The following is a 13,009-nucleotide window of genomic DNA, read 5'->3' as shown; positions in this document are numbered from 1 at the left end:
AAGCAGCCTGCTTCTTCATGCTCTGAATCTTGATCAAATTATGGATCATTTTACTTATGGTATGGGAAAGTTATATGGACCGAAACAGACTTCATGAGCCCCCTTCTACATGTACCTATTATTTCCAATCTACGTAGATGTCTGCTAGGCTATACAGAAGACTCAGATCTCTCCAACTGTACAAAACTCTAATTACGCATATTAGTTTTCAATGCTACAAAAAAAAAGAAAAAAAAAAGAAAAGCTATTCAAATGAAAACCCCTGGCCCTCCAACTTTAGAACAGTAGCTCCGATTTATTATTCAGATGATACCCATGTATAAAATTAACATTCAAGGTTTGTGGATGCCACAAGATGTTTATAAACTTATGGTCCCCTTGTCTGGAAATGCAAAATACTCTCCCTAACATTTCATACTGTATGATGGTTACATACAGTACAAATTATATGATGTGATGTTCATGCTACAGAGAAGTGTTGTGTTCATTTATAATGCTCTTCTAAAACATTTGAGTATAATTAGATTGTATGATGTATTGTTAGACTCACCACATTATTTGTGGATGTATGTTGTAGCTCTGTTTTCTTTGTATGTCACTTATAAGTGTACATTTGCTCTCTTATGTCAAATATAAAAACAGAAATTCTCCAAAAAAAAAAAAATCACACAAACTTAAATTTTGATTTATTCATTTAGGAGAGCAAGTGCATGTAGCATTTGGTCACATTCAAATCTGTCCTACTGTTGCTAAGCAGTGTGATCAGAGAAACAAGAAGAGACGCCGCTGAAACTGACCTGATAAAGTCACGGTGTATGGCCTCAACTATGCGCTGTTCCAGCCACGCCCCACTGACACGTTTTGCCTTGCCCATCAGGGATTGGTCACAAACCAAGCCCCAGTGGGCTGACTTTATCGGGTCAGTTTGAGCGGCATATCTTCCTCAGTTTACCTTCTGTGGACTCCCAACGCACTAAAACACGGGAAATTAAAATGGACATATTTTTCAAAACGCACTGAACTGCAGGGCTGAAATGGGTACAGACACCATTTTTTTATATGGGGAACCTGGACAAAGGCATTGTATCATGTTGTATTGCATATAAACAGTGTAAATGAGCTTTTAAAGTTTTTCATTTATAGAAAAGAAGCAAACACCTCAACATGTTGAATCATCAGCTCAGTTCCATATGATCTGCCACATTGACCAGCCGGGTATTATTTTAATATATCACATCTCTGTCTCCAATCTGCTCGGCCTCTGCCCAAATGGTTGGGAGATGACCCAGAAGTAGTAATGCTAAACCAAGCAGTATCTTCCTTTTCAGTAGAAGTTTGTGTCACAAGAATGGCTGGCCAAACATACACATCTTTTGGTAAGTAAATTAGAAAACTGTAAGGGAATGTTCTAACCTCTGTCTCAGATGAGTGTCTAATCTGTTTTGGGTTTTTTTTTTTTGGGGGGGGGGGGGGGGGCAGCTCGTATCACCCTTCTCACAGCATGTACAGGAAGAGGAAAACCTCCAAAGTGATAGAATCTATGGCTATCTATTCCTGTTCTGCTGATAGTCCAAAAGTTTGGTATTTTCTTTCACTTTCAAGCTCAGTGATAACTGTCATCCAGGAAAGTGAATCTCCCTAACTGGGACACAGGTGGCAAAAAAAAAAAAAAAATACTGACAGGGATTCTAACCCTTCTCTCTATCCAAAACTTTAAAAGAGGTGCGCCTTTAGTTAATCTTTAACTCTACTAGTTGACCAGAAATTCTTCACAGCTAGCATCATCATTTGCTGTCAGCAAATTATGTATTGGACTTGTACACATGAAAGGCAATGGCAACCAACAAAGGAGACTGCCAGAGGAACTTGAAGGCTCTGCATTGCTTTGCAACACAATGGCAATCACAATTTACACAGCCTGTGGGAATCTTCTCCCAAGAATAATTTAAGACAGGAGGTCTCCTATATACCACAGCTATAAGTAAGGGATTTCTTGTCCACATGAACAGAATGGCATGATGCCACACAAAAGGTTATATGAAGCACATTGCTTGACCTTTCTAAGCAAGACGTGAATAAAAATACACATGTAATGTAACATGTAGGCATGAAGGGAGGTATTAACAGGTATATTTTTGCACTTATCACATAGATAACAAAAATGGTATATTTAAATGATCAAATGGTAGCAAATAAGAAGGTTCTTGATAGGCCTTGTGTACACGGGACTGGAGAAGCACGCACGCAGTCAATTCACAGCTATAAAAAAAGCAGCGGCGGCACAGACACAGCCGTTTGTCCCAGGTGCACGTCTGTAAAATTGGGATGAGTGGCTAAATCTGTGCAGGCGCCATGTTCTTATAGCCGTGAACAGGCTAACCTGTATGCAGCACCTAGTAGCTCTAGCCATTGAAGGACACAGCCCATTCATGAACTGTCAGTGTAAACCCTCATGTGAATGAGGCCATACTTGGATTGAAATTCAGCTGGTTTAGCTAGGACTGGCCAAATTTTATTCCATGTATGGACAGAATGGCTGTACAGAAGTTGATAAATCAGTCTTTTGGGTTTTCCCCCACTCGATCAGCGCTGAAGGCTATAGCTGGCAGAGCTGATCAGTGCATTCTGCAAGTGGAGAAGTGTTCCCATTGTCAGAACACAAAGGCTCAGTGGGGAGGAATCCCTTCCACATGGAGTGTGTGGATGGGGGAAATCGGATCGTTTTTTGTGTTCAACCTACTGGTTGAATGAAAAAAAAAGTCCATCTGTCGTCTGCTTTAGAGTTTCTTTACACTTTAAAGTGACACTAAACTCTGTTTTAAAAAAAAATCTATTAAAAAATGTATACTTCTAAAGCACCTTCTTTTTGCTCTCAGCCCACTCCTAATTTGGAAAATCTTTTTTTTTTTTGCTGCCGTGATCCAACTTCCTTTTAGAGGATGGCTACATTCATTCTTTATTAGCAGGAACGATCCTTGTTTTCAGTAAACCAGTCTCCCTTTCCCCCAGTTCTGCCACAGTAAAAATATGGAATCTAACATTACAGATCCTAGTTCCTGGCCATCATGCCTGCCCTTTGACATGCTGAAGTTTAATCAGGCTTTAATCAGGTTTTAATAAATAAAACCTGTGATTTCCTGAGACCCAGTGATATCATCATATTTATTATTATTATATTTTTATTTACATATTTATTATGTAATGCAGGCATTCATGGCTTATGGAAGGGGTATGTAGTGTGCTAGAAAACAGTGTCCTGCCTCGATACTTCTCCTTACAGCCCTCTGCCCTGGTGAGAGCTCTTTGGAGGAGTTATGCAAATGTTAAAATGACCTACTAAAAGGTGGGTGGCACCCTGGAGGTGTGGACATTCCTAAGCAGGCTGTATTTGCATTAAGACCCCCTATGTAACAACCACATGTGATGCTAAGCCTCCATGATTGAAAGAGCTAAAAATGAATGCATGAAAGGGGCGGGTTAGGAACAGGCTGGGGAGAAAGATGATGCTGGACGTCCTCCTGCCAAGAAATAAGGTGGGCTCTATCGGACTTGGTGCAGCTTCTAATGTGGGTTTTAGATCTGTAAATCACCAAGGGGCCTAATTTTTAGCAGAGCGCAGATACCCCCATATACTGGACACCACTATGTTTACTCCACAATGATCCTGCATTTTACATGCTTTTAATAAAATGCAGGCTGCACTATACAGCCTGTAGAATTCTACTGAGTGCTCTTGGATTTACTCCTCAAAGAACACTCTATAATAGGAGGAGAGGCCAGTCACATGACTCTGAAAAGTAACATGATGGAGCTCTGCTCTCCTGTCACATTTTTTATTAAAAATGAATAGAACTTTGCTTGCGTTGGACTCCTGTGTGTTTTATAATGTGCTGTTGCTTTAAAAATGTGGCCCTAGGTAAACACTCCATAGGATGGGCACAATGTTCAAGTAACCAGCAACCTTAAAAATGAGACTCAGTCAGCAATGGCAGCTTCCCTATTTTTACTGAGACAGGTTTATAGTAAATATCAGATGTGGAGTCTTTCTAGGAACGCTATACAGGTTTGCTAATTATGTCTTTGTAAGCCCACCTGCTGCTGACCTAATGGCTCTCTTATTTTAAGGCAGGAATGTTGATAAGGGTTCATTCATACTGTCCATTGAGCTCTGTTGATCTGCAGAGATCAATACACACTCCAAGCAGGGGCACAAGGAATATGTCTGCATTTTAACACAGCGCAAGGCATGGCACACCGCAAGGCATGGCACAGCACAGAGCATGTTGCAACATGCTATAGTGCACAGAGTTGAATGAAGTGTCAAAAAAGTGAAAAAGTAAACAATGCAATGTGTTGTAACAACACATCAAACCTCCCCTATACAACATACACCAACACAAACACACTATAGGCCCTGGCCACAGGATCACCATACAGCATACAAAGGAGTGTGATTTGTGAAAAACAGCAGCCTGTACAAAAATAATAATAACAGATATAACATTATAACAGAGGCAGTGGCTGTGCACAGATCTGAACATTTACATCCATGCAGGAATGGATGAGAGGCCCTAAGTGAAAACTGCCTGTGTCCAGGGCTGCTCATTACTCCCACTATGGATGTAAGTGATCAGATATGTGTATAGCTGTGGCATCTGTCAGCCTGCCGCTCTTGGCTGTACGCAACACCTTTGACTCTGGGTGCACAAATGATACTCTGGTGTGAATGCACCTCAAGGCCTCATTCACATGGGCTAATCTGGTTCCTGCAGTGGTTCCAGACGACAGCAGCTATTAAGCCTGTACAAAGAAATGACAGGCTGACAGGAGTCGTAGGAGTCTCACAGGGAATCACACAGCCCATGATTACATACTATGAGTCTAAAGTAAGCCATAGATTTTGCGATTTTCTTTCCTTTCACCAGGGATGGAAGGGAAGAAAATTACTTGCTTCCCCCCTCAACAGTCAGTGTTGATAGGGAATCCCTCCTGCAGTGCTATTGTGTTCTGCCGGTGGGAAGCGCAGAGAGCCTTGCATACCTGCAAAACACAATGATTAGTGTTGCCAGCTATAGCCACTAATTGTTCGGAAAAAAACAAGCTAGTTGTACACAAGTCCTTTGATAGATCATTTGTGTACAACCAGGGTTTCCATACATGTCCCTGCTGAACCAGCCAAATTCCAGTCCATGTTTGGCTGTTTTTACTTGCAGTTGTGAAGAGGGGTTTAAACAGCATTTTTACTCCCCCCCTTCCCATTAAGCTAAAAAGGCAGCGGGACAGGGGTGTATATTTGCCACAGTGCTTTGCTTTCAAGTGAATGGGGCTACGCCACAACCACACAATTACAGCATCATGGTGTGGGCTGTTAAGAGTTAAAAATGGAAACATAACACCCTCTAAATTGCATGGATTGCTTTTCAGAGGGCAATGCATGTGTAAACGAGCCCTAATGCAGGCCATAGACGGGTTGTTTATTGGCTGAATTTTCGTCCGCATGAAAAATCGACCGATATTCACGCCGTTAGTGGGGCAATGCCATCGGCCGTTTTTCGTGGATCTTCTCGTTTCTTTTTGTCAGTCATGCTGGAAAATCCACGAAAAACGGCCGTTGTTCGTAGATATTGGTGGCAGCATCGGCAACAACCGATTTTTCGTTTATCGGCCGACCCGTCTGTGGACTGCATTAGGGACACATGATCGACCCTAGATGCAGCCCGATCATCTTCCCTTATCCGCAGGTAATCGCAGGCTGTGACGTACCACTGCAATTCCTGTCAGCCTATCATTGCTTTGTACGGGCTTCCAGGCTGAAGTTGACCAGAATCACTTGCGACTCTAGCCACAGGAATCAGTTGCCAGACCGATTTAGCCCATGTGAATGAGGCTTAACCCGAGCTGTAGCAGCCACAAACAAAAAAATAAATACATTTTATTTCCCTTCAGATGATTAAAACAAAGTAGCGTTACCACAGAACATTGTTGGAAGTTCACATGTAACCTCTCTGGGCCTGTATTATTGAATAAACTTGATGTCAGACTTTGATAACACGCTCCTAAACACATGACTTTTAAAGACTTGATGTTACAACTTTGCCAGATAAAATGGAGAGCAACGTGGAGTTTTCAGAATGCCGATTACAATGAGCCTGTCAGAGAGATCCAGTGAAAGCACAAAGGCACTGTACAGGCCCACAGTGACGGAGCTAAAATGGAGAATGACTCAGAGCTGAAGGGGAGTAGCTGAGGTCGGGGTCAAGGTCACATGGTTCTGCCACTTCGACATACATCTACTGTTCAGCAGAGGTCGCCTTCTGCAGAGCTCCTCGATACTTGCAGATTTCTGGCACAGACACAATTACAGCTCAACATCTTTAGCACTGGCTGTTTATTGAACAGAACTGCTGCACCACCTCTTCACAGTTTAAACACGTCTCAACTCTTCACGTACCAAACAGCTGCAGTTCTGTACTGTGCAAAACTGACAGTTGCCATATATCACCCCCCCCCCCACCCTTCAGGTCATCATTCACGAGCTGACCACCTTCAGCATTAGCTGGTTTTTGGAATAGAACTGCTGCACCACCTCTTCACAGTTTAAACATGTCTTAACTCTTTACATACCACATGAGCATTTTCTTTACAACTGCCATTCTGTACTGTGCAAAACTGACAGTTGCCAAATATATTTTTCATCATTTATGAGCTGATCATAACATAAAACAAACAATAAGTAACACGTGAATAGTAAACAGGAACAAGCCGCATTCTTCTTATAGACGCTGGACGCAGACTGAGCGTCTTTTATTTTAAAAAGCTGATGAAAAGAGTCTGCGACCCTCCATGCTGGTCTTTGTGGAAGATAAAAGGGAATAAAGAAAAAGATTAATTTGGTCTGCAGGATAACCCCAGACTGATTTATATAAAAAGGCTGGTGCTCACACTTCATGGACTACACTGCATTTCTCTGTCTTTCTGATCAGATCCCCTTGCATCGTGAAAAATAAAAAACTAACAGAAGCAATGAGAGCTTGCTAAGCAAACGTCCAGCACTGAACATCAAACACAAACCACCCGAGAGAATGAAAAAGATCAGGAAAATATGCAAGAACTGCAATGATGGCGTGCCACCAGAGTGGGCTTATTAATGCCTATCCTGCACAGTGCCTCCAGCCATCACCCTCCTCTATTCTCCTTCCTACCGTGTCAAGAGACATGCATACATATATTTATGTTATGGATATTGATCGTGATCTGTCTGCAGAGAGCAAATGGCTGCAAATGGGAAGCAACAACCTGACCCCTCCCTCCCTTCCCCCAACCTTGTGAACTTCAGGTGACCGACTGTGGCTGACACTCACACAGGCAGCGAAAACACAGACATGCAGAAATCCTCAGCTGAACTAGGGTGTGCAGGGTAAACAAGGATGATGTCCTCCTCTACATACAGCTAGATTAGAAAACATGCCCATCTCAGCCCATGATCACTTAACCCTTTGGCGTAGCAATGACACAGCTAGGCTGATTTACTAAACAATCCATGCCCAATAAATTGTGTGAATAATCAGTACAATTATCCAATTGTGTGCAGATGAAAGAAGTCAACAGAAATCGGATTTTCACATGATTGGATAACTAATATGAATATTCACACTATTTATCGTGTGAACATTCCCAACCCCTTAGCTGATCAGTCTCAACACATCCTGTCAAATGTCAACGTCCCACACATGTGCAATGTAGCAATTAGAATAACAACATTAAATGCGACAACAGTTGGGATCACAAAAAATAACTGATGCAAATGAGAAATGATACATGGCAATCAAATATAGATATGCAGAGCTTCCAAGAAGGGCTAAATACATATAACCGACTGTCTGCGATTCTATGGACCAGCTCTCTGGGCACATTTTCCATTAAATTTTATTGGCAATTTTTTTCTCAAGGTAGGTCGACAGGTCTTTCCTCAACTCTGCCCCATTACTTGGTTTGGAACTGGCATGAAGAATGTGATAGCCCATGTGCATAGCCAATTTTTACACACAAACAAGGGCCGATCCAGAATCCAAATCTACTAGCATGTCTTTGAAGCGTGGGAAGGAACCAGAGCACCCAAAAGAAACCCACACAACCACAGGCACATGATACAAACGTAATGCACATCGTGCCCTGGCCGGGAATCAAACCAACGATCCAGTGCTAAACACAAAAGCCCATTTGGTCACTGTGCTACCGAGAAGAACTATACCGGTTATTTTCATCCAAGGTTCAGTGGCGTCCTAGCACTTCTCCAGAGGTTCCTGGGGGTTCTTTGAGCCATGTTTGACTGATATACAATCTGATGATGCCTGCATAGTTTCAGGTCCAATGCCACTTGGCAGAACCAGCAGCATAACATCAATGACCATTTTAGCTGTCTTGTAAGGGTGGCATTCTGACCATCACTGTAAAACTGGCCACAGAGGAGTTGAATAAAAAACTGACCAGATTCCTCCATTCACATTTTTGAGGTGTCACTGTATTCTCACAGTGGGGAGACTTTCCTGCCATCAGAATACACTGATCAACTCTGCAGGCTATAGCAGAAATTTTCCAACAGGTTGATTGAACCGAAGTCAATTGGTAGGTCGACTTCTGTCCAAACAAAGTGCCCATACATGGATTGAAATTCGGCCAGTCCCTGCTGAAACGGCAGAATTTCAGTCCATATATGGCCAGCTTAAGGAGCATTCTTCCCTGATCACCAACATAAGGGAGCATCCTTCACTGATCACCACAGTACAAAGCATTCTTCTTTGGCCAACGATGTAAGGGGCACTTTTTCCTTACCACTAACAGAAGGGGCATTCTTCCCTGACCACCAACATAAAGGGGCATTCTCTGTAACCACCAACGTAAGGGGGCATTCTTCCCTGACCACCAATATATGAACATATTCCCTGATTACCGATGCAAGGGTACAATCTTCCCTGATCACCAACATAAAGTCCACACTTCCCTGATCACCGATGTAAGAGGGCATTCTTCACTGATCGCTAATATAAGGGCATTCTTCACTGATCACCAATGTAAGAGGTTTTCTTTTACCACCAATGTGACATTTCCTGATCACTTATGTAAAGAAGCATTCTTCCTTGATCACCAACAAAAGGGGGCATTCTTCTGTTACCATCAATGTAAGGGGGCATTCTTCTGTTACCACCAATGTAAGGGGGCATTCTTTCCTGATCACCAACATAAAGAGACATTCTTCCTTGATCACCAACATAAGGGGGTATTCTTCCCTGACCACCAATGTAAGGGGGCATTCTTCCCTAACCACCAATGTAAGGGGGCATTCTTCCCTAACCACCAACGTAAGGGGGCATTCTTCCCTGAACACCAACGTAAGGGGGCATTCTTCCCTAATTACCAGTGTAGGGGAGCATTCTTCTGCGACCACCAACGTAGGAGGGCATTCTTCCTTGACCACCAATATAAGGGGAATTCATCCCTGATCACCAACATAAGAGGCATTCATCCCTGATCACCAACATAAGGTCCATACTTCCCTGATCAATGATGTAAGGGGGTATTCTTCATTGACCACCAGTGTAACAGGCATCCTTCCCTTACTGCTAACATAAGGGCATTCTTCACTGATCACCAATGTAAGAGGTATTCTTTTACTACCAATGAAGGGGGACATTCTTCCCAGATCACAAACGTAAGAGGACATTCTTCTCTTACCACCAATGTAAGTGGACATTCTTCCCTGATCACCTATGTAAAGAAGCATCATTCCTTGATCACCAACGTGAGGGGTATTCTTCCCTGATCACCAACAAACGGGGGCATTCTTCATGGATCACCAACAAACAGGGGTATTCTTCTCGGATCACCAACAAACGGGGGCATTCTTCTCTGACCACCAACGTAAGGGGACATTCTTCCCTGATCACCAAAGTAAGAGGACATTCTTCCCTGATCACCAAAGTAAGGGGACATTCTTCCCTGATCACCAAAGTAAGGGGACATTCTTCCCTGATCACCAAAGTAAGGGGACATTCTTCCCTGATCACCAAAGTAAGGGGACATTCTTCCCTGATCACCAAGGTAAGAAGACATTCTTTCCTAATCACCAAAGTAAGGGGACATTCTTCCCTGATCACCAACATAAGGAGCCTTCTTGTGACCACTAATGTAAGAGGGCATTCTTCCCTGATCACTAATGTAAGAGGGCATTCTTCCCTGATCACCAGTGTAAGGGGGCATTCTTCCCTGATCACCAGTGTAAGGGGGCATTCTTCCCTGATCACCAGTGTAAGGGGGCATTCTTCCCTGATCACCAGTGTAAGAGGGCATTCTTCCCTGATCACCAGTGTAAGAGGGCATTCTTCCCTGATCACCAGTGTAAGGGGGCTTTCTTCCCTGATCACTAATGTAAGAGGGCATTCTTCCCTGATCACCAGTGTAAGGGGGCTTTCTTCCCTGATCACCAGTGTAAGAGGGCATTCTTCCCTGATCACCAGTGTAAAGGGGCATTCTTCCCTGATCACCAGTGTAAGGGGGCTTTCTTCCCTGATCACCAGTGTAAGGGGGCTTTCTTCCCTGATCACCAGTGTAAGGGGGCTTTCTTCCCTGATCACCAGTGTAAGGGAGCATTCTTCCCTGATCACCAAGATAAGAGGGCATTCTTCCCTGATCACCTACATAAGGAGCATTCTTCCCTCACCACAAAAGTAAGGGGGCAATCTTCCCACTGACCCCTGATGAATTTTAGCAGGAGTTTCCCTTAGAGATCCTTTCCTTGGCCCAGAGAGTGGCACTGAAGAACCCCAGAAGCCCTGTGAATGAGATGCTCAGAGAGCCCCTCCAAGTTCTAGAAGTTGAGGAGGCGAGTTTCCTGTATTGGAAAGTGTCAGGAAAAGTTGTGTATAAAGGAGGTAGGCAGTCAGGCTGGTGATTGTGATGGAAAGTGTGGCGGCTGACTCATGTGACCCCACACCCCGATGTGATCCGGGATTCCTCCACACACACAGACAGACGGACGGACACCCCCTTTTCTCTCTGTCTCTCCCCTCCTCGGCCCACCCCTTGGGTTTCTTGCTGTACAACCCTCTCCTCCTCGCTCTCCCACCCTCCCTCCCCCTTTGCATCTGCCGCTGCCTCTCCTCCCGGGGCCGACAGGCTCAGCAGCCGGAGCTGGCCGCAACCTTCACCCGGGGACAGAGCCCTATTGATTCCGCAGGAGCCGGCTCCCTCCGCACCATACAAAACGGGGTGTAAGGTGGGGTGAGGAGGGGGCACCGGGCGGGGGGGCGGGGAGGAGGATCTCCCTCTACAAAACATCCCTATACTATTACCAACAAAATCATCAGAAGAAAAAAATAGCAAGAGCACAGGCTGATCATCACCAACATGGCTGCCTGGCTGAGACCTCAAAAAGAGGACTAACCCCGGGCTGTCTTTGTCAGTGTCACCTCTGTAACCCTAAACTCATGCAGAAAACAAGCGGCGCCCCGCACACACCACACACCGACCCCCCGACTTACGTGAAGGCAGGCGCTTGGGCTGCTCCTGCTTCCTCCGGGGCATTTTGTCCCCCTTAGATCACGGATCCGGAGAGATGGGCTCGGGGAAGGGGGGTCCCGGCTCTCGGTCACATCCTCGTCCTCGGTGATGGGTGCAGAGCCTAGAAGAAAGGAGCACAGCCTCTCTCCTCTCTCTCCTCTCCTGCGGGCTCCTGGAGTCAGGGAGCTGGGTCGCTGTGCACCTGGCTTGTCCTCCCTTTCACCTCCCTCCCCCAGCCGTAATAAATAGCCTTCAATGGGGGAACGGATCGGATCTATAGGTGTGTGGTGCTGCTGGGGGGCTACATGGTGAGGAGCCGGAGGATGAGCCGCCGCCGCCGCTGTGTCTATGGCTGCTCCCTGTGTGTCTTCAAGCCCCTAACACTAGTGCAAGGATCAAAGGGCAGCAGTGGCGGCGGTAGAGCTCACACACACACACACACACATGCTATTACATATGGAGGGGCAGCCTCCCAGTCTCAGACATACAGCAGACAAGCTCACAGCCAAGGCTGGGTCACAGTGCAGAGCTGCCCTAGGCTCTCTCCTCCTCCCCTTGCACTTTGCACACCCTGCTCCCCTTCAGCTCCTGTAGGGAGGAGGTAGAGATGTGCAGGGACTGCAGCACAAGCCACTCTGGAGGATAATGCTATTGACAAAGCACAGCTCCATGCTCTTTTTTTTTTTTCTTTTTTTCAGCAAAAGAAAAGTTGCAACATTTTTTATACCTTACCACGTTTTCTTAAATCAATGGTTTCATTTTTTTAATTTTTAATCTTCTTGTGTCTCTGGGTGACTTTTTATTCCGGACAATTTGGCGATTGGTATTTGGCATCTTTTGTCACCATGAACTAAATTGAGACCTATATGATGTATCAGTACATGATAACAATGGAAAATTAAAAATAAAAAATTGAAGCGCTTTCCAATGGCAGTGAATGTAGCATTATAGAATCACAGTATTCTATATATAATATACAATTGTATATACAGGTATATCTCGAATAGGCAATATACGTATATTGTTTCATTGGGAACACCTGTTGATCTAGTCTCATAAGCTATAATGGGATCTGTTTCATCAATGCGTTGTATAGCATGTCTTTTCATTTAAAGTAATATCCCCTTCATGTGGCTACCTCCCTGCCCTTTAAGAGGATCTAAATACCAGGAGGCAGAGGCAGGCATTCCAATCATGTGACTTCTGTGATTGGCAGTCATAGCAGTCACATGATTGGCAAGCTCCCGATCGCAAGTTTGCATTGGGAGCTTTCCAGTACCCATTCTATACCGCTGGGAGCTCATTCTCCGTACAGTAAAGTATTTACATAGGGACGTACATATGCAGCCGCTCAGCAATAAAGCCCATCCGCTGAGAGGCCGCATATATGTGCCAGGTCAGCGGGAAGCGGTTAAAGTGCTTGTAAAGGCTCAAGGTGTTTTACCTTCATGCA

At 44.5% G+C, this 13,009-nt stretch overlaps 1 protein-coding gene across 1 annotated transcript in view; it reads right to left on the bottom strand.

The window, feature by feature from the left end:
- ZNF827 (zinc finger protein 827) overlaps nucleotides 1-12,084 on the bottom strand; it is a 318,427-nt gene extending 306,343 nt beyond the window's left edge. Inside the window, exon 1 of the mRNA XM_089670488.1 lies at nucleotides 11,538-12,084. Within this exon, the coding sequence (XP_089526614.1) occupies nucleotides 11,538-11,580 (43 nt within the window). The 5' untranslated portion in view covers nucleotides 11,581-12,084. The remainder of the gene's footprint in view (nucleotides 1-11,537) is intronic.
- Nucleotides 12,085-13,009: the final 925 nt, after the last annotated feature.

This window comes from Staurois parvus, unplaced genomic scaffold (assembly GCF_062004578.1).
Source record: "Staurois parvus isolate SC_StPar_1 unplaced genomic scaffold, SC_StPar_1.0 ptg000090l, whole genome shotgun sequence".
Classification (NCBI taxonomy): domain Eukaryota; kingdom Metazoa; phylum Chordata; class Amphibia; order Anura; family Ranidae; genus Staurois; species Staurois parvus.
Note: the sequence above shows the minus strand (reverse complement) of the source record. Positions and strands in the feature narration are given on the sequence as shown.